A 27,058-nucleotide genomic window follows, 5' to 3' on the forward strand; every position below is an offset into this window, starting at 1 on the left:
TTTCATGGAAATTTCTAATATTTCTAGAACAGGAAATATTAGAAAGAGATAGCTATCTTAAGAACTTTTATCACAAAAAAATTAGTTTTTGAAAAGGACTCCCTACTTCTGTGCGGCACTGTTTTTCTCAATCCTGAGTGAAAACAAGATTGGAAGGCTTGTGCTTTGCTGTGTCAGGAGAAGGTTCGAGGAACCATGAAGAGGAGAGAACATAGCATTTTATTACCCTCTCTTTTTTTAGTTCTTCCTTCAAGATCAGTGATAAAATTCCTCTTTCTCTAGCCCTGCTTCCAGTTCGGTAGTAACTTCTATGAGCAGGTAACTCAGCAAGTCCATGTCCATTGCCTCATACCCTGGGCTGTTCTGTTCTTTCCTTTGGACTCAAGAGTAAGAACTTGGCAGGAAAGAGATAGGACCCAGCTCCTGCGTGATTATTGTATAACTCAAAGCTTAACCCTTCCATGGAAATTTGGCAAAACATTTAGTACAAACAGCAGTCTCCAGCTCCCTTGGGTTCCCAGTTTACTAGGTGAACATGACATTGTAATTAAGGTGAAATTAAACTTACCAAAATAAATTCTACATTATCATTTGGCAACATTTAGCTGAGGCTCTCAAGGCATCTCATTGGAATTTGCCCAAATCCTCCTGTTAGGAAGTTCAGTTTTGGCTTCAGGGAAACCAAATCAAAACAGCAAATATTTATTGAACATGTCCTGTGCACACGGCACGGAGCCCTGGATGTACCAGGTACTTGATAAACATTCATGTTTGAAAAAAATCCAGGTCCAGAGTAGTTCTGCTAACTTAATAACAGGAAATATAGCACTTTAAATTCCTCCCAAATAGAAAGTTTAGATTATCAAGTAAGGTAAAAAATGCTTACTCATCCAGAAGAATTGACACTTCGTATGAACGGAAACATTGGGCAAGGGTATTCTTTGGAGGATGAGCAACAGAGAGTTGTGTGGGGTCAAAGCTTGTTGCTTTTATATTAGTTTGGGGAGTTGTAGGTGGTGAAAGAAAAATAGCAAAGGGAGGCTGGATGCGGTGGCTCACGCCTCTAATCCCAGTGCTTTGGGAGGCCGAGGCAGCCGGATCACTTGAGCTCAGGAGTTCAAGACCAGCCTGGCTAACATGGCCAAACCCCGTCACTACAAACAAAAAAGTAGCCAGGCTTGGTGGCGCATTCCTGTAGTCCCAGCTACCTCAGGAGGCTGAGGTAGGAGGATTACTTGAGCCTGGGAGGTTGAGGCTGCAGGAAATTAAGTATGGTTTAAGGAGATGCATCATGGGTGCCAGGCTGACAATAGGTAGACTTGTGGACTTAATTTAGTATCACCTTGACTGGATAAAGGAACACCTACAAACCTGATAAAGCATTATTTTGGGTGTGTCTGGGAGGGTGTTTCCCAAGGACATTTGTCTGTGAGTCTGAGTGGACTAGGTGAAGTCTCTGAGAGCCGTGACAGACTTTTCTTCTGCTTCCTTGGACATTAGAACTTCAAGCTCAGCTGAGTGCGGTGGCTCACGCCTGTAGTCCCAGCACTTTGGGAGGCCGAGGGGGGCGGATCACGATATCAAGATATTGAGACTATCCTGGCCAACATGCTGAAACCCTATCTCTGCTAAAAAAAACATACAAAAATTAGCTGGGCGTGGTGGTGGGCGCCTCTAGTCCCAGCTACTCAGGAGGCTGAGGCAGGAGAATTGCTTGAACCTGGGAGGTGGAGGTTGCAGTGAGCCGAGATGGCACCACTGCAGTCCACCTGGCGACAGAGCGAGACTCTGTCTCAAAAAAAAAGTCAAAAAAACAAAAAAACACTTCAAGCTCACAGGCCTTTGGACTCCAGGACTTAAACCAGAGACCCTCTAGGTCTTGAGGCTCTCACTTCCCTGGTTCTCAATGTAAAACTGTTGAAACTTCTTTGATAAAGGAAGAGGTTTTCTTGTACATCCGTATTTATGAAAGGTGAAATTTCTCAAGATCTCAGCTTCTGGGGCAGCTGTATGTGCAGTGGTGACCCATTGTGTGTGTGTGTTTGAAGCAGGGTCTCACTCTGTCACCCAGACTGGAGTGCAGTGGCACAATCACGGCTCACTGTAGCCTCGACCTCCTGGGCTCAAGCAATCCTCCTGCGTCAGCCTCCCCAGTAGCTGGGACTATAGGCGCAAATCATCACGACCAGCTAATTTTTCTATTTTTTATGGAGACGAGGTCTCCTTATGTTGCCCACACTGGTATCTAACTCCTGGGTTCAAGTGATCCAGCTGCCTCAACCTCCCAAAGTGCTGGGATTACTGATGTGAGCGACTGCACCCAGCTCATTGTAGTTTTTGATTGATTTTGTCAACTCTTAGAGTCGTCTGCCACTATATTTCATATGACTGCGATTATAATGCTGGGTGCATAACCATCCAGTGATATGCGTTTATACATTTTGCTTTTTGACCTACTTATAAACATGGTTCGTCTGCTCTTAACTGTTACATCCATGAGACTGTTATTATATCCGTGTTTGTTAAATAAAAATATATCATTGCCTATTTTATTATGTAAATTGACCTATGAAGTATTGTCTTTTTTTTTTCTTTTTGAGACGGGGTCTCAAGTCTATCGCTCAGGCTGGTGTGCACTGGTGTGATGATGTGATCATAGCTCACTGCAGCTTCCATCTCCTGGGCTCAGTGATCCTCTGGCCTCAGTCACCCGAGTGGCTGGGACTACAGGGATGCACCACACTTAGTAGAGACAGGTCTTACTGTTGCCCAGGCTGTCGTGTTTTCCTGTTTCTCCTTTTTTTTTTCTTTTTGAGACGGAGTCTCGCTCTGTCGCCCAGACTGGAGTGCAGTGGCATGATCTCAGCTCACTGTGACCTCCGCCTCCCGAGTCAAGCGATTCTCCTGCCTCAGCCTCCTGAGTAGCTGGGACTACAGGAATGTGCCACTATTTCCTGCTAATTTTGTATTTTTAGTAGAGACGGGGTTTCACCAAGTTGGTCAGGCTGGTCTCAAACTCCCGACCTCAGATGATCCGTCCGCCTCCGCCTTCCAGCGTGCTGGGATTACAGGCGTGAGCCACGGCTCCTGGCCCTAAATCTCCTTTTAAAAATTTAAATAGGGCCAGGCGCGGTGGCTCAGGCCTGTAATCCCAGCACGTTGAGAGGCCGAGGCGGGCAGATCACAGGGACAAGAGACTGAGACCATCCTGGCCAACATGGTGAAACCTCGTCTCTACTAAAAATACAAAAATTAGCCAGGGGTGGTGGCGTGCGCCCCGGGAGGCTGAGGCAGAATAGCTTGAACCCGGGAGGCGGAGGTTGCAGTGAGCTGAGATCACAATACTGCACTCCAGCCTGGGCGACAGAGCCAGACTCCGTCTTGAAGAAAATAAATAAATAAATAAATAAAAGTCTTTTAAAGAATTTAAAGTTTTTTCCCCAAAATTATATCTTTGGAACTTTTTCAGAATTTTTTTTTTTTTTTTTTGAGACGGAGTCTCACTGTCGCCCAGGTTAGAGTGCAGTGGCGCCATCTCGGCTGACTGCAAGCTCCGCCTCCTGGGCTCACCCATTCTCCTGCCTCAGCCTCCCGAGTAGCTGGGACTACAGGTGCCCGCCACCATGCCCGGCTAATTTTTTTTTTTTTGTATTTTTAGTAGAGACGGGGTTTCACCGTGTTAGCTGGGATGGTCTCGATTTCCTGACGTCATGATCCGCCCGCCTCGGCCTCCCAAAGTGCTGGGATTACAGGGGCGAGCCACCGCGCCCAGACCTTTTTAAGAATTTCAATATTTGGGGTTGTCTTTTGGGATTATGATCAGCTCCCAAGAGGCATAAATCTGGGCCCTTCGTTCCACTGCTTACTACCCTTCTTTGCATTCCCTTTACTTTCAGAATGAAATCCAAACACTTAAGCACGGTCCACAGGCCTCCATGATCTATCTGGCTGTGCATCTCAAGCCACTGTCTCACTCCTTTTCCTCTAGTCTTAATGAACTTCCAGTTTCCACACCTCAGGCTTTCTTCTCTTAGAGAATTCACACATTCTATTTTCTCTGACCAAGTCTCTTGTCTCCCACACACCTCTCTCCCCCTCCCCCATTTTTCAAGTTTTATCTTCAATGCAACTTCCTCAGGAAAGCCTGACCAGCCAGGCAAGGTTAAGTCTTCCTTGGATACCATCTCACTGCTCCTTGCTCTTCTGAGGACAAGTGTGGTTGAAAAATTCTTTGGTAATTCTGTTTAGTGTTCTGTCAAGTTCCAGAATTAAAATTCACTGAGGGTGGAGCCAGTATTTTCTAACTCTTTGTCCTCTACAGGGCTGTGCATATGGGAAGTACTCAATACATTTCTTTAGCAAATACTCAATGGGTATTCAGTGGGTATTTGACAAGTCCCCTTTTTGTATGGCAGGTGTTCCAAATAAGGGTGGCAGCCACTTACTGAATGAGTCATCTTGCTGCAAGGCAAGGGGATTTACTAATTAACTACTGAAGATTAGCTGGTTATTGGGATTGAAGCACTAATGGGCATAAAAACCAAATTTCTATTTTTTTTTTTTGTTTCAGCGCAAGAGGTCAGAATGTACCCTATTGCTTATGAGCAGGGTAGGCCTAGGTAGTTGATAAAGATGGCAGGGCTAGTTTTGTAATTCCCAGTCCAGAATTTATAATCATTCAGGGATGGCTGCAGCAGTTACCACTGCTCATACCCTGGGCTTTCTTTACTACGGTCCCTTGCCTTGAGGTCAGATATACCAGTGGACACCTACTCGCTAATTGTTGGTAGGAAGAGTAAATAACCTTCATTGGTAATGTGCATTATTGATTTTTTTTTTTTTTTTTTTTGAGACAGAGTTTCACTCTTCGTTGCCCAGGCTGGAGTGCAGTGGCACAATCTTGGCTCACTGCAACTTCCGCCCCCTGAGTTCAAGTGATTCTCCTTCCTCAGCCTCCCATGCAGCTGCCTGCCACCATGCCCAGCTAATTTTTGCATGTATTTTTTGTTTTTTAGTAGAGACGGGGTTTCACCATGTTGGCCAGGCTGGTCTCAAACTCCTGACCTCAGGTGATCCGCCTGCCTCAGCCTCCCAAAGTGCTGGGATTACAAGGCGTGAGCCACCGTGCGTGGCTGCATTATTTACTTTTTAAAAAGATTTTAGTTCCTACTTTAAAGGAAATTGCAGCTATTGTCAGTTTTGCATCTTTATTTTAAAAAATGGGTTTTCTTACATAATCATGTTTTACACTGAACAAAAATGCCATTCCTTGGTATCATCTAATGCCCAATACATAATACAATTTTCCTGTATACAAAAGTCTTCGTATATTTGGTTTGCTAAAATCATCCATGCTGCATTTTTGTATTTCTTATATTTCTTTTAATCTAGAATAGAGTCTCATTCCGTTGCCCAGGCTGGTGTAGTGGTGCCATGAAGCATCATAGCTCATTGTAGCTTTGATCTCCTGGACTCAAGCAATCCTCCCGCCTCAGCCTCCTGAGTAGCTGCGACTACACACATGAGCCACCACACCAAACCTCCTCCCTTTTCTTCTTCATACCATTGAGGTGTTGACTAAGGTATGATCTCTATTAGACAAACTTACTTATATCCACTAACTGCGAGGAATGACTAATGGGTGGGATTTCAGGACAATCAGGAGAAGTCAGTAAGAATGGAAAGACAAGGCTGGGAATAGTAGTTCATGCCTGTAATCCCAGCACTTTGGGAGGCTGAGGCAGGCAGATTGCTTGACATCAGGAGTTCAAGACCAGCCTGGCCAACACGGTGAAACCCCAACTCTACTAAAAATATAAAAATTAGCTGGGCATGGTGGTGTAGGCCTATATTCTCAGCTACTTGGGAGGCTGAGGCAGGAGAATTGCTTGAACCCGGGGGGCAGAGGCTGCAGTGAGCTGAGATTCCGCCCCTGCACTCCAGCTTGGGCAACAGAGCAAGACTACATTAAAAAAAAAAAGAAAAAAAAAAGAATGGAAAGACAAAAAAACATTTTGCATCAGGAAGTTACCATGGCAAGTAAAGACGGTCCTAATTTTCAGAGAAGCCATAAAAACCAAGACATTGGATGTTAGCCATGGAGTCTCACTGAGTTGATGCTAGTATCTCAGAACCACTACCCTCACTCCTAATGTGCAATAACTGTGTGACAAATGAAGGAATGTGACGATAGTTTAAGATTGGACTAATTCCTGTGATGTCCACAAACTGGCTACTCCAAGTATGTGTTTGCTCATGCAGATTAGCCATTTCTTTATTTTTCACCTAAAAAAACCCCCTCCATTAAAGAGGTGTAAGAAAGTAATCTCAAGATTAGAGTAAGATGGCTCAGACTCATTCACAAAAAAGAATACACACATTCCTCATTAATTTATCATTTAATATAAATGCTGACAGAAAGCAGATAAAGACCTTGTAGACACTTTCATATATTTACAATCCAAAAGGTGAATCACCTCCTTCTACTTGTTAAAATAAATCCTTTTATCTGCAACTCATGGGAGCCTTAAACACTAATTAGGAGCAACATGAGGCTGAGTCAGTTTCAGGTAATAAAGAAAGGAAATAGCATTTTAACAAAATGGGCATCTTTGATATAAACATGCAAACAAATAATACAAAATTGGAAAAAAATGGCCCTAGTACTCTCAAAAATCAGCAACAAGTGGGAACATGTACTTATTTAGACCCAGAGTTCTGCTACCCTAAACATCTTCCTACTATTTCTTTTTTTCCACCACACTTGTTTTGAAAGCTGCTTAAAAATCAGAAATATTAAACAGATTAAAAACAAGAGAAAAATGGTCTATTTCAAATAGGGTTCTTTTTCCTACTCCAAAAGAACTCTCAGGAGATAAGGTCTTCAAATAAGACTTCACAGTTTGCCAGATCCTAAGGACTTATTCGCAGCTTGTGAAATTCCAATCCATTTGTCTTCACCATTCCAACCTATTTGTCTTCACTTCTCTAAGTTGGAAACACTTGGAAAAAGTAAAATTTCACAAAATTCAGCAATTATAAAATCAGCTGTCACTTTAAGGCTCAAATTTTTTTTTTTTTCCCCCAAACAGATGGGTGGAGGCAGGCAAGAAAGAATAGGGAGCTGCGGCAATAAAAAACAAAAAATGTAAGAAAACTTTAAAAAATGGTATATCTACCACTGATTTATAAGGAGATTTAAAGTCTATCCAAAACTGTAAGTGATTTCATAAAGTCACTTATAACCTGACTCAAATCTCATGGGCTCCTTTATTAACCAAGATTATTTTTGTCTTGTTAAATATACCTCTGCAGGGCACAATCACTTACAATCAATACGATTGGTAAATTACACAAGCTCTATCCCAAGCAAATATGCACCAATGTTAAAAAGTTATTTTTTTTTTTAAAAAACAAAATAAAACAAAATAAAATCCACCCAAAAAGGTGATAATGACTGCAGAATGTCTCGGGGAGACTGGTATGAGCCTAAAGACCAAATTACCATAGTCAGAGAAAAAGGGCAGAAGGGGTGACAAGGGGAAGAGACCACACACACAAAGAGGAATCTCAAAACTGGAAAATGTTTAAGTGGGTGAAAGGTTTTGTTCATTACCTTAATTCACTTTTTCCATTGTTCTTGTACCCAAAAGTCATAGATTAATCATAAAGAAAGATAATGAGGCCCGTGGACTAATTATAAAAAAAAAAAAAGTTCCTTTTATTCCCAGAAAGCAGGAAGAGGAAAAAGGATGAACAGGGGTGAAGTGTGAAAATTCAGGCCAACGATCCATCTGGAAAAAATAATTCTCAGGACAGCGTCTTAGTTGAATAGAGGATGTAAAAACAATAAGCAAAAGCTAAATGCTTTTAAATCAGAGAACTATTTTACGGGGTAGTTCAGATATTATGAGAATGACAGCCAATCACTGGAGAAAGATTTCACAAATAAATGGTGATTACACACACACAAAAAAAACAGGCAAAAAAAAAAATTAATAATAAAGCAACCAATTATTCCCCCAATAGTTTGTTTCCAATCTCTTTCTTGACCCTTTCATACACTCACTGGGGTGGGGGACCACCTGACAGTTTCCAGTTATAAGATGACTCTGCGTGTACAACCTAAAATGGATGCCAAAGACTTGTGAGCTCTGTCTGCTTAGAGTTAGAACAGAAACAAAAACAAATCTGAAACAGTAAGACCTCAATACAAGAAAACAAGTCACCTTATCTAGTATAAAATAAACATTAGGATAACAAACTCCACAGGATTTTATTTTTCTAAATACACATTTTTGGACACAATATTATCTTGAGGTTTAAGTTCTTCCCCCTTATTGTGCCTTATTTTCTTGTGAAAATAAAGTTTGTTCTCTAGGGATGTTTTGTTCAGGGATAAAGTTTAGGAGAGTTCAGTGTTTGGCTGAAAATCCAGAGGCTCTGAAAACAAGGATTCCAGTGGTGAGGTAAATCCCTTTATTACAAAAGGATTTCAAAGGGCTCTTTACCCACTTTGTTCAGTGCAGTATTGAAAACATACCTATTAGGAATAGATTATTAAATGGTGTTACTTATTCCTGGTGGTGACAGTCTTATTCTTTATTAACACTATAGCTAGTATTACTTATCAATTATAATTTATTACTTGTGAAAAGATCTTTAGTGAGCACAGAAATAAAATCTTAAAAATTCAAATCTTAAGATTTACTTGCTACAATTATAGTACCTTTTGACAAAAACAGCTTTCTTTTTGAAGTGGCTCAGAAAAGCTAAATTGAGAAAATGTTTAATAGTAACTATAATCAACCTACAACTCCCAATAAGTCATTTCAGCAGGAAAATTTCATAAACCTGAGCTGAAGCAACAAATAAATATAAAAATCATAGCTGTCCCAGGTAGAAAGGTATGAATGTGGATCAGCAAAATGGGCACTCAGGTAAAATGATGACAGTAGTAGATTGCTTGCTTGTTCAGGTGCTAATGATGAAAGTAAAATTTGCTTTAGTTTAGTAGCTCTAAAGGATAGGCAGATTTTTCAGGGGAAGAGATCACCTTGCAACACTGTAACCATATCACCAATTAAAAATTTAACACACTTAGACTCTTTTTAGGGGGAAAAAATCTAAGTAAACACTGTAGTTAATTTCCAGGTAGGTTATTAATCTCTCCTAAAAAGTAACTGGGCCATTCCTTTCAATGACATATAAAATCGTTACAAGTGCTTTTTACAGATAGATTTTACAAATAAAACTTTTACTCAATTACTTAAAACGAGCAAAAAGAGAGTAGAAAAATGGTGAGACTGCTACCCACCACGATTTGCATATAAGTGACAGCAACTGAATACTTCTTTACTGAGACGGATCCTTTTTTTAAGTGAAAATATTTTTTCTTGAATTTTAACAATCTGTACATGTACTGACTATAGTTAGTTTTTTCTCACCAGTCACATACTCTAGAATTCCTTTACCCAGACCCATGACTTGACCACAGTGATAGCAGAAGCTGGGGTGGGCACAAATACTTATACACAACATTATAAAAGATGACATTCACTGGCTTAGAGAAACTGATGAATTTTCATTACTTTTACATCTTATAAGGCTAACTAACTTTAACAGTTAACTTTAGATAAATCTACTTACACAGTACAACCAACTCACAAATACTAAAACGTTTCATGATCAAAATGGCTACTACTTCCCCCAAAACCAAAACAGAGTAAAGCACAAGTCTTTGGCTCTCCTTTAAAGAAAACAGCAGGTTACCATTCTTAACCAGACCTTTGTTTGCCTACCAGTAGGGCAAATACCACATTTGTGCATCACTGAGTAATAACACCATTAGAAAAGGCAACTTCACAGAAGTTATTGGCTAAGCGAATTCATTTGAATGCTCTGTTTTGAGGCAGCAAACTGTCACTTTTGCAGATTGGGGAGGGCAGTGGGTAAGTCAAGGGGAAATTACAGGGTGGAAAAAGGTCAAGAAAAAAAAAAGACATTTATGGAAAAATGTGAACTTTGAGCTCCATCCCTGAAGAACTCTGGAAAGTCTGATGGAGTTATATACTCAAAGTAGCAAATGAGAATCATACCAATGTTCTTTTAGGCAAAAGAAATACATGGGAAAGAATAGAAGGGAAGGGAAATAAGATGGGAGAAAGGAATCACCAACATTAATGCTGTACCAAACAATTTTTTAAATACATTCTGAGTAACTGAATATTTGTAGTTGGCATTAGGAACAGTGTCTTATCAATATCTAGAATAATATTACTAGAAATCTAGCTATCTCTTCTTTTAATTAGAAAAGTAATAAGGAATGGATCTTTGGTCACTTCAGCCTCTGCAGATTATCTAAGACAGGATAGTTACTGGACTTATCTTGTGACAAAATTATATATAAATTAGGCAAAAGAGCTACATATAAACCAGAAATGGAATCTAGATGTCTCATTCTCAGTTCTTCTACCCTTTTCTAGAGACTCCTTGAAAAAACAGTATGTCAAAGTACTTTTATATTTCTCACTATAAATAAAATTCCCTTACCTATATATGAGAGAACACAATGCTTATTACTCCTACCTTAACCCATTCAAAATTGTTCATCTCAGATATCCAATTTTTGCTTTTGAACTTAGTGAAATACAAATAAAGTAATATTTAGAAGAAACTAATATTGTAATAAGTAGAAAACATAGAAACTATATTTCCTATCTGGTTTCATCTTTGTCTCTAAAAAAACAAAATTAAAAAGCCAGAAGAAATTAATACCTTTTAGATATTGATTTTTAAAAGTAGTTACAGAGTCAAGCAGTTATGCCCAAATATGCCATTTGTCCTTACAGGCTCATGATATCACAGAGAAAAGGAAAAGGAAAAAAAAAAAATTTCGGGGTGTTAGTGAATACCTAAAACTGCTGATGAGCACTAGGAAAACTGCAAGATTTTCCATTAAGTAAGGTGGAATGACCAATTTAAAATACATTATAGGCACAATGGGACAATATACCATTCTTCTGCCTTTCTACCCAACCAGATTAGCTCAAGTGTAGGACCATGGAGGGGTACAGCTCGAATTCAGGTTACAATTAAAGAGATTTTTTTCCCCCAAATGAAAATACATGAAAAGAGAAAGATACTATTTTAAGTCAAGTTTATACAGTGACTCTTCTGGTTTTCTTCAGAACAGGAATACTGAATAAATTAATCCCTGCTCCTGCCTACTTCACAGAATCAAAAAGGTGAAAGCCAAGAACAAGTGTATTTAAAGGAAATAAGAACAACAGAAATTGAGTTACTAAAGGGTTTCAACTGATACCCAAAAGGAATCTTTACTTTTATTCTAAACTTAAACAAAAATTAATACCCCCAAATGATCTTCTAATACAAGAATCATTCTGAATTCCAAAGTGAATCAACTGCTTCTAAAATTTAGGATGATCTGACACATCCAAAGGAGAAGATCGGTCCAAATCTGCCTATAAGAAGGTTGTAGTACAAAAATTAGCTGGATGTGGTGGCGCATGCCTGTAGTCCTAGCTACTCGGGAGGCTGAGGCAAGAGAATCGCTTGAACCCGGGAGGCGGAGGTTGCAGTGAGCCAAGATCGACCCACTACACTCCAGCCTGGTGATAGGAGACTCCCTCTCAAAAAAAAAAAAAAAAAAAAAAAAAGGTTGGAGGCCAATAATGTTGCCTTTTACAGTTATGCAGAGAAATCAAAAATCTTGGGACTGTGTCAGACATACAAAAGTTTCTTTCCTTCTCCCAATGAACAATAGGCATTTAAAGTGGAAATGTAAAAGGGTTTTAAGTAAAAGTCAAAAAGCAAACAGAAGCCAAAAAAAAAAAAAAAAGCAAAAGCATATATATATATATATATATATATTTTTTTTTTTTTTTTTTTTAAGGAAGAAAAATGTATAAGAAAATTGAAAAAAAAAAAAAAAAAAAAAAAAAAGCCTCACCTTCATTCAGTGCTTCTACCACCTCCCAATCGGTCAATTTATCGCAACAGCTGCGCTCATGCGAAAAAATCCTTAAAACATACCCAATATATATACAGATATAGCTATGTATATATGTATATATATAATATATATAAATTTTTATTTAAATAAAAAAGAAAGCTCGAATCCCAAGCCAATATGTGTATATCAAATCCTTGACCAGCCAGGTCTGTAGGGCATAATCAAATTCAATGTGAAATAGTATATAAACACGGTGCCTTGACTGGGCAAATTAAATAATTGCTACTCAAAAGAGTGTTCTGTTTGGACTCTCCTACTGGTAGGCAATGGAGGACTGTATTACCCTTCCCACCCCCACCACCCATTTGTTTAACTTAACAGTATGATGGACACAGAGTTTAGACTGAGGTTGTTATGACCTCAGCAGGAGTTAAGGGTTAAGAAAATAAGAAATAAGAAAAATATAAACTCTCATTTTTACCCAACCAAAGCAATGTAGTAACTTATTACATAACCAGTGCTTTCTAATTTAGTAGTAAAATCCAGAAAGGGAAACTGAAAAAATCAGGCAAATAGATGAATGGAGAGGGCGACTATATCAAACAGTCCCCACTAAACATGTTTTACAGGGTCTTAGTTAAGCACAGACACATGGCATCAGAATATGTGCAGCAGAATAATAGTAAAAAAAATTCCTCACTCTTTTCAACATTTTTATGAAGAAACATTTTCAACATTGGACAGCTAAGTCTATGAAAAATGACTTCAAACTATTTCCTACCTACTTATACTAATGATTCTGAGCAACAAGTGATCAATTCATGAACTATCCTTAAGACTCAATCAGTTTACAAGTAAAACAAAAACATCCATTGAAATGGTTCTATTCATTTTAAGTTCAAATCAAATGTTGCAGTTTTAAAATGTGGTTGATTGTCCTGGTTTTTGAGCATCCTATGATTTCAGCAAAAGTTTAATTTGAAAAGCACTGCTTCAAATTTCCAACCATGAGTTGAATGCAGGCGAATCACCAAACATGTATTTTCAGTGCTAACAAGTTATAGTTAATTCTTAATCAACATTTAAATCTAATTAAATACTGACTCAGCTTTCTCATTATATTCAGAAAATGCAAATGATCCTTAATATGAAAATGAGGACTTCAAAAATTGGTAATTCTCTTTGAAAAGTTGAAAATAAAAACAAGAAATAAAACCCTCCCAAACAAAAAAAAATTTTCAATGTCAAGAAAAACATACCTATCCAATGAAGCTAGTGATCTAGAAAGGGATAAAGAATTCCAAAGAACAGCTCTGGGAAAAGTTGGTTTGCTGCACATTTTCTAATAACTCAGTCTAGTACTGTCTGTTTCTCAAGCACCACAGAATTCTCTGAAAGCTGATGTTTTTGGTCTGTTTTAAGTTTACAGGGTGGTGAGAATTGATAAGGACTGGGGGTAAGGAATTATACAAATTATACACTGGGTATGTAATACCAAAATACAAGAAAACCTACTTCATTAAGATCATACAATTAATCAAACAGAGTGTATATATAATATCTTTTTTTTTTTTTAAAGCCCTGGATCCAAGGCGTCCAAAGTTATTAAAATAAAGTTCATTCACAGAACAAAAACAAATTTAATCTGAATTGCTTGCAGATACTGCTAATTTTCTTTTTCTTTAAATTAAAAAAATGCATTAATGTGAACTATGTGCAGGGTTTGTTTTTAGTAGTGGTGTTTGTGCACATTGCCTCTGGTGAATTTCCTGGATTTCTCTGACCGCTCTTAAGAGAAAAAGTTTAGAAGTTATGCGTTCTCCTACCCCTATGCCCGACAAACTGATTAGGAGCAGAAGATAAAAGTAGGACTCCTCATATTTTAAGGAGCAGAACTGGGAGTAACTCCTGATCTCTGGGAGTCATTGTTATCCCCTCCTCCCTCAGGGTCCTCTGATAGGTTCAGAGAGCTGGTCTTGTTAGATAGGAGGCTGATACTCTCTTGTGTCAAGGCTGATCCATTTGGTACATCACTGCTGACATTTTAAAATTTTGAAAAAGGAGAGAGAGAAAAATGATTAGTACAAAAATATCAACAGGGGATATCATTTAGCATGATAAAAAATATATAAATGGCTTCCAAATTTTAATCTACAGCCCCTTATCCATGTTTTAGCACAGGGTTGGCAAACCAAAGCTAGCCAGGTGCGTATTTTTTTTTCAGGTGTGTATTTTTGTAACTAAAGTTTTATTGGAATACAGCCTGCTCATTTGTTTAGCATATTATCCACTGCTTTCAAACCACAGAGAAGAGTTGAGAATTGTGACAAAAACTTTAAGGCCCATATCTTAAAATACTACCTGGGCTTTAAGAAAAGTACTTATCCCTGATTTAGCAGGTTTGCTACTACAAAAAATAATTTTGAACTCATGTCTATAATCTTAGCACTTTCAGAGGCCAAAGCAGGCAGATCACTTGAGCTCAGGAGTTGGAGACCAGCCTGGCCAACATGGTGAAACCCTGTCTCTACTAAAAACACAAAAATTGGCCTGGTGGTACGTGCCTGTAAAAACCCACTTGGGAGGCAGAGGCACAAGAATTGCTTGAACCTGAGAGGCAGAGGTTTCAATGAGCCAAGATCGCACCACTACATTCCAGCCTTAGTGATAGAATGAGAGTTTGTCAAAAAAAAAAAAAAAAAAAAGCCAGGTGCAGTGGCTCATGCCTGTAATCCTAGCACTCTGGGAGGCTGAGGCAGGTGGATCACAAGGTCAGGAGTTTGAGACCAGCCTGGCTAAGACAGTGAAACCCTGTCTCTATTAAAAATGCAAAAACTAGCCAGGTATGGTGGCACGTGCCTGTAGTCCCAGCTACTCAAGAGGCTGAGGCAGGAGACTCGCTTAAATCCAGGAGGCAGAAGTTGCAGTGAGCCGAGTCTATGCCATTGCACTCTTGCCTGGGTGACAGGGTAAGATTCTGTCTCAAAAAAAAAAAAAAAAAAAAATTGAATCCAAGATAATGCATGAATTAAAATGTCAAAATCCAGGCCTGAAAGCATTAGAAATTTTTGTTATATATCGTCAGGGGGGCAACTTAGGACTGTGTATTCAAAAGCCTCAAAATATCCTCAGAAAATAATTTAAGATATGCAAACAAAGCATTAATTGTAATACTGTTTATTGTAGGGATGTTCATGGTAGTTGATATGTATCTTTTCATATCTGCAGAATATTGGATGATATAGGACAGTCTGAATTAAAAACCAAGGAGGTGGAGTGCTGGGTTTGTGAAACTAGCAAGAGGCTAAATGCCCACACACTTTAAAAAGACTGGAAAAAGCTGGGTGCGGTGGCTCATACCTGTAATCCCAGCACTTTGGGAGGCCGAGGCAGGTGGATCACCTGAGGTCAGGAGTTCAAGACCAGCCTGACCAACGTGGAGAAACCCTGTCTCTACTAAAAATACAAAATTAGCCAGGCGTAGTGGTGCATTTTTAGTAGAGACGGGGTTTCACCATGCTGGCCAGGATGGTCTCGATCTCTTGACCTCGTGATCCGCCCGCTTCAGCCTCCCAAAGTGCTGGGATTACAGGCGTGAGACACTGCGCCTGGCCGCAAAAATATTCTTAATGTACACAGAATAATGATATTTTAAGAATCGAATTATGTTTATGAGGGTACTTCTGATATGACTGGATAATATAATAAATTTCTCTTTTGTGTGTAATTTAATATGGCTACGAAAATCTCCTTTTCTTTACCTGAATGTCAATGTAAGGTCTTCAGCCGGAACCTCGTTTTGTGGTTCTGGTTGTCCATTTTCGGCTTGTTTACTTGTATTCAGTTTGCTTTTCATGTCCAGAGAACACTGGTTTTCCTTTGAAAGAGGAAATAAAATCAGTTATCGTCTATTTAATGGTGTTAATGGGAGAGACCAAATTACAGATAATACAAAGTGATGATCCAGAAATCATATTTAATTTTGTAAAATAACCAAAGAAACTGGCAGACTAAAAGAGTGACATACATAAAAACATAACAGAATACAACCCACTTGCTCACTAACCAAGCTGGACAAAAAGAGAGACAATGCCTCAAGCTAACGTGAAAAAAAAATTCACAGAAAAAAACGATAACCTAGAAAGGTGGCCAGGCATGGTGGCTCATCCCTGTAATACCAGCAGTTTGGAGGCTGAGGCAGGTGGACTGCCTGAGGTCAGTTCGAGACCAGACTGGCCAACATGGCAAAACCCCATTTCTACTAAAAACACAAAAATCAGCCAGGTGTGGTGGTGCACGCCTGTAATCTCAGCTACTCAGAAGCTTGAGGCAGGAGAATCACTTGAACCCAGAAGACGGAGGTTGTAGTGAGCTGAGATTGTACCACTGCACTCCCCCACTGGGTGACAGAGTGAGACTCCCTCCAAAAAAAAAAAAAAAAGAAAAAAAAAAGGCTGGGTGTGGTGGCTCACACCAGTAATCCCAACACTTTGGGAGGCTGAGGTGGGTGTATCACCTGAGGTCAGGAGTTCGAGATCAGCCTGGCCAACATGGCAAAACCCCATCTCTACTAAAAATATTAAACAATTAGTTGGGCGTGGTGGTGGGCACCTATAATCCTAGCTACTTGGGAGGCTGAGGCAGAAGAATCACTTGAACCCAGGAGGCTGAGGTTGCAGTGAGCTGAGATTGTGCCACTGCACACCAGCCTGGGCAACAGTGCGAGACTCCGTCTCAAAAAAAACAACTAAAAAAAACCCCAAAAAACCAAAAACTACACTGGTGTGGTGGCAGGCACCTGTAATCCCAGCTACTCGGGAGACTGAGGCAGGTGAATCACTGGAACATGGGAGGCGGAGGTTGCAGTGAGCTGAGATTGCGTCACTGCCCTCCAGCCTGGGTGACAGAGACTCAGTCTCAAAAAAACAAAAAAAGCAAACCAAAGTACAATAAATATCTTTAACATACTTACTGAAAGCAAAAAAAAACCTGTACACTCAATTTATTTGCTTAGAAAGATTATGAAAACTATGCAACAAAAAAATCATATCATGCAACCTGAGGAACCCCCTAAGATTCAAAATTTACTAAAATGAATGTCTGTGCACTATGAAACAAATCCTAAGCATATTAATGGATATAGTTCCAAGGAAAGAATGTGCAGGCTGTATATCACTCATAGCAAAAAAAGGTCATTGTTATAAAGGCTACGAAGCTGGAATATTATTTGGTGAATACATCTTTATATAACACGTTGTCATTGCAAAATAGTAAACACCATCCTATTTGCTTCCCTAATCGGTATGCTAAACAGAGATTTAAGAACTTCCATTAAGTTCTTAAATTAAAGAAGCATTGTTTTCCCTTGTTTTCCCTAAAAGTTAATGAAGAATTCTAAGACAAAGAACACACTCAAACCAAAAGAGAGGAAGGGAATGATAAAATAGTAAGGTAGTCCACCCGCATGATAATTATTTTAAATATTAACCACTCATCAGAGTGCCTTGAAGTGATGATTCTGTAGCTCTAGATAATTCTAGAGCCACATGAAAGATTTCATTTCACCTTCCCCCTCTCTTCCCACCATAACACTCACCATACTCAGTTCCCGTGTTCTCTTCCCAATTTCCCTTTCCACCTGGTGCAGTTCCAAGCTCAACTGCTCACTTGAGATCATTCCAGGCCATTTTGGAGGTGGCGGTGGTGGGGGCTGTGACTGGCCTGCCAGGGTGTTTGCCTCCCTCTGCAACACCAGTCTGTTACTAACAGCCTAGTGCATAAAGCCAAGCACAGAGAAAACTCAACACACTTCACACCATGCACAGAATAACCAGGCTCAATTCCACACCACAGCCTTAAGTAGCTTATCACCCAGCTATTTGCAACAAAAATAATGCAACTGTAAGGCACTGTTCTCTTTGAGTACCATTTGAACAATAAAAGAACAAAACAGGGACATTTAAATTTAGTAAACAGTAATTTCATCTTAAGTATAAATTGCTCTTTGTATTTTCTGATTTGAAAGAGAAGTTGGCTGTGCATGGTGGCTCATGCCTTTAATTCTAGCACTTTGGGAGGCTGAGGTGGGAGGATCACTTGAGGCCAGGAATTTGAGACCCACCTGGGCAATACATCAAGACCTTGCCTCTACAAAAAAAAAAAAAAAAAAAAAAGCCTAGGATGGTGGTGTGGGCCTGTAGTCCTAGCTACTAGGGAGGATCACTTGAGCCCAGGAGTTTAAGATTACAGTGAGCTATGATCATGCCACTGCACTCCATGCACTCCAGCCTGGGCAACAGAGTGAGACCTTGTCTCTCAAAAAAAAAAAAAAAAGGAAATGGAAGAAAAACAAGTCAACTACAGATGTGCATCTTTCCCCCTCTGTTTTTAATGGTAATTTTCTCTGAAGTAAATCCTATAACTTATTTCATTGAAACCTCAGTAATGGCAAGGACTTTTAACTGTACTGAGTTAAATATGTGGCAAGTTTCTAAATAATACTGATAGTCTTTTTGGACAGAAAATGTGCCTGGAAACTTTAAAACAAAAAACCATGCATTTGAGGATATGCAGTGATGCCTTATTGGGTGGAAGGTCTGAATCTTTAAAAAGTTAACGAAAGACTGCCATAAGCAAACATAGCATTCTGTTTCTGTGACAGGAATCAGCAAGACGTTTTGAATCAATGTAAATAAGCAATGGCAAAAGCAGACAAAATCTAAATATTACATAGATTTTTTAAAATTCCTAAATCTAATTGTGTACGTAGGGGCACAAGTCAGCTAAATGTTTCGAAAATAATCTCCTACTGGTCTTCCTAAAAAGAAAGTCTACTAAGAAAAAGTCTTATAACTTTTTTTCCCTCCAAAGTGATGGCTTACTTATTATTAAAGATTATGGTAGAAAGACAGACTAATGTTCTAACAGTACCATTTTTTCCTCCAGAAAGGACAATGTATTTATCATTAGAATGTCTTCAGTTTTCCATATTCAAAGAATATGTTCCAATGTAAAGGATGATATATAAACAAAACCTAGTCTTCCTTATGTGACACTTAAAAGATTTTTTAAATTCTTGTTTTTTTTTTTGAGACAGGGTCTCACTCTGTCGCTCAGGCTGGAGTGCAGTGGCACCATCCGGGATCACTGCAGCCTTGACCTCCCTGGGCTCAGGTGATCCTTCTGCCTTCAGCATCCTGAGTAGCTGAGACTACAGGCATGCACTACCATGCCTGGTGAATTTTTGCACTTTTTGTAGTGAAGGGATTTTGCCATGTTGCCCGGGCTGGTCTCAAACTCCTGAGCTCAAGCAATCCGTCTGCCTTGGCCTCCCAAAGTGCTGGGATTACAAGCACGAACCACCACATCCAGCCAGATTTTAAAAATTCTTTAGTTTTGTTTTTCTAAGTGTCAGGCAGCATGATGGAAAGAACACTGAATCTGAAATATGAAGACTTGAGTTCATGTTTCAATTTTTGAGAAACTCATATACTTCAATCAAAAAAGGAAGACAATACCACCTGTCTAACCTACCTATTAGCGATATTGTAAGGGTCAAATAAGATACATGGTAGTGATTTTTAAATGGTACAGAACTACATAAATGAAAAGTGTTATTATTCTTATTACACTGGAACTATGTTTTATTTTTTAAGTCAAAGTTCTTTTTTTTTTTGAGACTGAGTCTCACACTGTAGCCTGGGCTGGAGTGCAATGGCGCGATCTCGGCTCACTGCAACCTCTGCCTCCTGGGTTCACACGACTCTCCTGCCTCAGCCTCCTGAGTAGCTGGGATTACAGGCGCACACCAGCATGCCCAGCTAATTTTTCGTATTTTTAGTAGACATGGGGTTTCACTATGTTGGCCAGACTAGTCTTAACTCCTGACCTCATGATCTGCTTGCCTCGGCCTCCCAAAGTGCTGGGATTACAGGGGTGAAATCCCATCTCTACTAAAAATACAAAAATTAGCTGAGTATGGTGGTGTACATCTATAATTCCAAGTACTCAGTAGGCTGAGGCAGGAGAATCACATGAACCCAGGAGGTGGAGGTTGCAGTGAGTTGAGATCACGCCCCCTCACTCCAGCCTGGGCAACAGAGCAATACTCTGTCTCAAAAAACAAAAAACAAAAAGCAAAAACAAACAAACAAACAAACAAACAAAACTTAAATGTGCCATCAGGGAATACAAGCTCCTGTTGGGAAATTTTAGGTAATCTGTTTTCTATTCTTAGGTAGTAGAAATTTTACGTTTTCTATTGTCCCAGAGCTAAACCCAGTATTGAATTCTTTGAAGAATGGAAACCTACACTAACTCCTAAGAAATAGACCTTAAAGTTTTTTGTTCATAGTGCCTCAAAAGTTCCTGTTTAAAATCTCTGAGAACCCTTCAAAAATTGGGACAAAAATGGCTCTCTAGGCTGGTACCTCTAGTCCACGTAGCTGGGTCTGCTGGCTAATCTGATGGTTCAATTGTTGCAATTCTAGTCGTAGCTGTTCTCTCTCAGCAGATGGAAGGGGTTTTCCATGACTGGCCACTTCTGACATAGATATTCTCTCCCTTTGGTTAGAAAGAAAGTGTGAAGTAAATTTTAACATTTCATTTTGTTAAGATATTACTGACCAGAAAAACAAAAAGAAGTTGCATAATTTTAAAGGTTTCTACATGTCTATTCAAGTAAAAAGAATGACTCATACCTCTCACTGAAGTGTCCCTGAGAAGGTATGTTTTGATGAGGTGAATATGGAGAACCTCCCCAGCCACCGTGGGTTCCATATGGACTATAATCTGTAAGAGAATGATTTATTATGGTATGAGATAATTCACAGATTTGATTCTTCTTTTAAGGTACTCACAATCTAAAAGACATCAGGGTATTGCATACACAGATATCTGGTATCTACCTTAAATGGCCAGATTTTTAAAATTCTTTAACTTTGTTTTTCTAAATGTCAGGCAGCATGATGCTGGGTGCTGATACATGTTTGTTTCTTCCCCAATGAACTTTCAGTCTTTGTAGTTTTTCTTCCAAATTACTGTATAATGAGAATGTTATTCCCCCATATAGCAATGAAGCTATTTGAGGTGGGGGTGGGATGGGGAAGAAACATTAGGAAAGCTTCACATATAGACATTTAATTTCAGTTTATATACCTAAAATTCACTGGGTTATATTACCTTTCTTACAGGGATGATTCCCTGGAAAGTTTGAAAATTACTGCCTTGCAAGATTACTAAAAACACTGATAGTAAATGGGGAGCAGGGGTAATGCTGAAAGTCAAGATTATGAACCCTTTAGGTCAGCTTACCTTTGAGATTCTTACCTGAAATGTTAATAGATTTTGTAGGAGCTCCCTGAGGTGCCATAGCCTGCATTGGACCAGCACCCTGATATATAGTTTTGGAAGTTCGCGAGATGGCACCAAACCGAGACACTGTTGGTCGGTCTCCAAATGGGATGAGGTCATCATCACTGGTTTCTGCTGCTCTTCTCTGAAGATCTAATCGCTGGTCCCTCATTCCTTTACTCTCCACATTCTGATAAAAAAGCAAAATGAGAAATCTACCCCACACTCAGATCGCTCTGTAACCTAATTTTTTCTAGATCTGTAATAAGGTTAAAGATGAGTACAACACTCTTACTGGTAAGACTAAAATCATTAGTTACCTTTGGTTGTTTTTATGTAACACTGGTTTTTAAACCTCTGAGGTGAGGGGCGACAGGGTCCCACTCTGTTGCCCAGGCTGGAATGTAGGGGCACTATCATGGCTCACTGCATCCTCAACCTCCTGGGCTCCAGTGATCCTCACACCTCAGCCTCCCAGGTAGCTGGGACTATAGGCATGTACCACCATATTCAGCTAATTTTTTTTTTATTATTTATAGAGATGAGGTCTCCCTATGTTGACCAGGCTGGTCTCAAACTCCTGGGCTCAAGCAATCCTCCTGCCTCAAGTTCAACCTCCCAAAGTGCTGGGATTACAGGTATGAGCTACTGCACCTGACCTAAGAAATACATTTTTAAAATTTATGGGAGGCCATTGTTTTGGACTAAGCTCCTGCACTAAGCCCCAAGACACCAGATCAAAGCAGAATGTAATCACTTGTGCTAGATGCCACAAAATCAAACTGAACTTGAAAATGCGTCAGTTTTCCAAAAAACAGGAGATTCACAGAAATCAATCATAAGAGGATCACTCAATTAGAACTGGTAAGTCCCTTCTGCTTTAGTCCTGTAAGAAAAATAACTTTGAAACAGCTAATCTGAGTTTCGTTCCTTTTCTCTGTTTAGCTCATTAGAGCATATTTCTATTTCATAGATGAAATGCTTCCTGATTAATCAATCACTAATAAAAGCCAATTCAATCTTTAAGAAATACATATATATAATGATCTATTGTGTGTGTGTGTATATATATATATGCATACAAATATATATTTATCCCTATATAATCTTACACACATATATAGACACACAAATATGTAATTTGTATGCACATTAACATTTGAGAAATACTAGATTAGACTTCTTTCACCTATTTGGGAGATTTTCAATTTCCTCCCAAATTTCAAGTCCTCTAGATTGGACTGCAACTTTTTGTTTGTTTTTGAGACAGGGTTTTGCTCTGTCACCAGGTTGGAGTGCAGTGGTGTGTGAGCCTCAACCTCCTGGGCTCAAGCAATCCTCCTGCCTCAGCTTCTCAAGTAGCTGGGACCACGGGCGTGCACCACCACACCTGGCTAATTAAAAACATTTTTGAGGAGATGGGGTCTTGCTATGTTGCCCAGGCTGGTCTTGAACTCCTGGGTTCAAACAATCCTCCCACCTTGGCCTCCCAAAGTGCTGGCGTTACAGGTGTGAGTCACCATGCCTGGCCCAAACTTTTTAATTCTTTACTGATTTAAGACAATGAGTTTTGTTTTGCTAATACTCGTGTTACTTTAATATAATAACCCTTTTTGAAAGCCAAGTACAAGGCAAACATTCCTGCCTAATTTCCCCTCATTTCTTTCCAATAAGAGCCTTATTACAGCCCAAAAACAATGCTTCTGTAATCCTACTGCAAAAAAAAAAAAAAAAAAAAAAAAAAAGATTTATTTTGCTTTTTCTCCCTCTAAAACTCTATTTTTTTGGGGGGGGCGGGGCTGGCATATAATCATATTTATGCTATTAGATATCACTTCACTCATTTACAGTGGTTATCAGCACCCAAATCTTTTTCTTATGGCAAATGTTGGTCTTTTCTTAACCACCTGGAAAAGTATTTATCCATGAAAATCTATATAACCTAGGAAAAACCTATACAATATCTTACTACCTCTGTTAAGAGTAATAAGGACAAATGGGTTAAGAATAGTCAAGGTATACCATACCATTCAGCAATACCATTCCTTTTTTTTTTTTTTGAGATGGAGTCTCACTCTGTCATCTAGGCTGGAGTGCAGTGGCACAATCTCAGCTCACTGCAACCTCTGCCTCCCGGGTTCATGCCATTCTCCTGTCTCAATCTCCCAAGTACCTGGGATTACAGGCTCCTGCTACCATGCCCAGCTAATTTTTGTGTATTTAGTAGAGATGAGGTTTTGCCATGTTGGCCAGGCTGGTCTCAAACTTCTGACCTCAAGTGATCCACCTGCCTTGGCCTCCGAAAGTGCTGGGATTACAGGCATGAGCCACAGTGCCCAGCCAGCAAGACCATTTCTAAGTGTAACTTTCATGCACGTGAAGACATATATACATAAGAATGTTTGTTGGAGTACCATACATAATAGTGAAAGATCAAAAATAGCCTAAATGTCCACTAATACAAAAAGAAATCATTGTATGGTATCATTTATACAGAATATCTCGCAAAAGTAGCTAAAATCAATAATCCTGAGCTACAGATATAAATATGGGCTGGGCATGGTGGCGCATACCTGTAATCCCAGCATTTTGGGAGGCCGAGGAGGGCAGATCACCTGAAGTCAGGAGTTTGAGACGAGCCTGACCAACATGGCAAAACTGTGTCTCTACTAAAAATACAAAAAAATTAGCCAGGCATGGTGGTATGTGCCTGTAGTCCCAGCTCCTCGGGAGGCCGAGGCAGGAGAATCGCTTGAACTCAGGAGGCGGAGGTTGTAGTGAGCTGAGATCATGCCACTGCACTCCAGCCTGGGTGACAGAGTGGAACTCTGTCTCAAAAAAAAAAAAAAAAAAAAAAAACACAATTTAAAAGCAATGCTGAGTGAAAACATGAAAATACAAGCTGAAGTGTATAATTTATATAAGGTCTATAAACATATAAAACAACATTGTTTAGGAATAGTATAAAATTATCCATGGCCAGGCGCACTGGCACACACCTGTAACTACAGCACTTTCAGAAGCAGGAGAATCCCTTGAGCCCAGGAGCTCAGGACCAGCCTGTTCTGCCTAGGCGACATAGCAAGACCTCATCTCTACCAAAAAAAAAAAAAAAAAAAAAAAATTAGCTGAGCATAGTATCACACATCTGTGTCCCAGCTACTTGGGAGGGTGAGGTGGGAGGATCACTTGAGTCCAGGAGCGTGAGGCTGCAGTGAGCTGTGATTGTGACACTGCACTCCAGCATGAGGAAGATCCTGTCTTAAGGGGAAATAAAATTATCCATGAAAATGATAAATACTAAACTCAGGATAGAGATTACTGACAGGGAATGAAAGAGGGAGAAAAACGAGACTTGGGAAATATATACAGGGGGATATACTTCTTGAAAATTGTATTTCTTTAAAAAATAAAAAGGCAATGAAGATACTATCCAAGTAGGGTAGCTCATGCCTGTAATCCCAGCACTTTGGGAGGCAGAGGCGGTAGGATCACTTGAGGCCAGGAGTTTAAGATCAGTCTGGGAAACATAGCAAGACCCCATCTCTACAAAATTTTTTAAATTAGCTGGGTGTGGTGGCATGCACCTGTAGTCCTAGCTACTCAGGAGGATCACCTGAGTTCAGGAGTTTGAAGTAACAGTGAGCCATAATCATGTCACTACACTCCACCCTGCGTGATGAAGATCGATCCTATTGCTATAAAGAGATAAGCTGAAGCTGGGCATGGTGGCTCACGCCTGTAATCCCAGCACTTTGGGAGGCCGAGACAGGTGGATCACTTGAGGTCGGGAGTTCAAGACCAGCCTGACCAACATGGAGAAACCCCGTCTCTACTAAAAAATATGGCTGGGTGTGGTGGCATGCACCTGTAGTCCTAGGTACTCAGGAGGATCTCCTGAGTTCAGGAGTTTGAGGTTACAGTGAGCCATAATCACATCACTGCACTCCACCCTGGGTGACAAAGATCGATCCTATCTCTATAAAAAGAGATAAGATGAAGCTGGGCACAGTGGCTCACGCCTATAATCCCAGCACTTTGGGAAGCCGAGGCGGGTGGATCACTTCAGGTCGGGAGTTCGAGACCAGTCTGACCAACATGGAGAAACTCCGTCTCTACTAAAAAATACAAAATTAGCCGGGTGTGGTGGTGCATGCCTGTAATCCCAGCTACTCCGGAGGCTGAGGCAGGAGTATCACTTGAACCTGGGAGGTGGAGGTTGCAGTGAGCCGAGATTGCACCATGGCACCCCAGTCTGGGCAACAAGAGTAAAAGTCTGTCTCAAAAGAAAAAAAAAAGAGAGATAAGATTTTGATAATATTTTAACTTGGTTATTAGAAACACTGGTGTTACATGATTTTTCACTAAAGAATAAAATAACCCAAGTATTAAATTTCAGCATCTTAGAGTTCACTTGAAGCTGAGCAGCTGTAATTCTGACTCAAATACTACTCTCGTTCACTAGATTCAACTTTGTTATTTAAACTTCAGAGTTGTGAAAAATAATTTTTTTTTTGAGAATTTTTTTTTGAGACGGAGTGCCACTTTGTCACCCAGGCTGGAGTGCAGTGGCACAATCTTGGCTCACTGCATGTGCTGCCTCCCGGGTTCACACCATTCTCCGTGAAGAAGAATTTTAACTTATTTGGTGAAGGGGTCCAAGATCCTAATTAATTATGTAAAATAATTTAATCTGGGTACTAAACAATTGTTGAGAAATTGCTATTTGCACAGAAATATAATAAATGCTCTGTCTCGGTAAGTATTAAAAGATTTTTATTTACATCTAAATGAATCAAAAACCTGTACTGCTTAAAGATAACTCAATTGCAGAGTATAGAATATGGTCTGAAACTCTTAAGCAAAGCTGAATTATTTGTGCCTAAATGGTAATGGGTGAAAATTTATTTGGTTTATCTTGATTTGTATTAATTATTGCTTAGCTGTTACACATACCATCATTTCCACACTCCCTGCTGCCACAACATCTTTGGGTTTTGCATCTTTGGTTCCAATGTAGGAGCCGATGGTGTCACATGACCAGGGAGAGTATTGGCTATAATCATTTCCTTTGTATTTCCCAGCTACCTTCAAGTCTTCATCCAAAAACTACAGATGGAGAAAGAAAAAATAAAAGAAAAAGAAAAAGAAACAGGAAATGGGTCTATGAATAACAAGATAGAGAAAGCAGGGAATTTCTTAGAACATTGTGCTGAAGCAACATAATGATGATTATTCGATTTTTAAGTGCCACAATAGAAGATTTTTGTAAACTATGAAAAATATAAAATAAGTGAAGAGTGATTTTTAGCTTTCAGTTTTTGTTTTGTTTTTTTTTTTTTTACCTTAGCAGAAGGTTAAAAAAAAAAAAAAAAGAAAAAAGAAAAAAGATAATTCAATATCCTTCCAGGAATCAGGCTAGGATTTTATGGGTTTGCTCATCCTTTTCTTCATTAGATCAGTAAACATTTAAGCATATATGTACCAAGCCATAGTTTTGTTAGACCCTCCTCAATGTTTCTTTCAATAAAATCAAGGTAAACAAGAACATTAAAAATTTTGATTTTTATAGTACATGATGATGTAGTAACTTTTTACTGAAATCTCTTTAATAACAATAATTCATATCTTGAATAAATTCTGCTTCTTAGGTTGATTCAATGAGATGAAAAGGATGTCTAATTTTTATCTTTTCAAGATAAGTTCTTCAGTCTAAAAACAGAATAGCTATTC

At 39.3% G+C, this 27,058-nt stretch overlaps 1 protein-coding gene across 5 annotated transcripts in view; it reads right to left on the bottom strand.

Moving 5' to 3' along the window:
* Positions 1 to 6,383: 6,383 nt before the first annotated feature.
* Positions 6,384 to 27,058, bottom strand: part of LOC105484449 (ring finger and CCCH-type domains 1) — a 91,078-nt gene continuing 70,403 nt past the window's right edge. For 2 of the 5 annotated variants that reach the window (XM_011746055.3, XM_071075873.1), the window contains 7 exons: positions 26,282 to 26,434; positions 21,302 to 21,515; positions 20,674 to 20,764; positions 20,404 to 20,536; positions 17,571 to 17,744; positions 15,736 to 15,851; positions 6,384 to 14,010 (listed from right to left, as the gene is read on the bottom strand). In XM_011746055.3, coding sequence (XP_011744357.1) covers positions 13,857 to 14,010; positions 15,736 to 15,851; positions 17,571 to 17,744; positions 20,404 to 20,536; positions 20,674 to 20,764; positions 21,302 to 21,515; positions 26,282 to 26,434 — 1,035 coding nt within the window. In that variant the 3' untranslated portion in view covers positions 6,384 to 13,856. The remainder of the gene's footprint in view (positions 14,011 to 15,735; positions 15,852 to 17,570; positions 17,745 to 20,403; positions 20,537 to 20,673; positions 20,765 to 21,301; positions 21,516 to 26,281; positions 26,435 to 27,058) is intronic. The other 3 variants (XM_011746058.3, XM_024793655.2, XM_011746056.3) reach the window with 3 other exon arrangements.

This window comes from Macaca nemestrina, chromosome 1 (genome assembly GCF_043159975.1).
Source record: "Macaca nemestrina isolate mMacNem1 chromosome 1, mMacNem.hap1, whole genome shotgun sequence".
Lineage (NCBI taxonomy): Eukaryota > Metazoa > Chordata > Mammalia > Primates > Cercopithecidae > Macaca > Macaca nemestrina.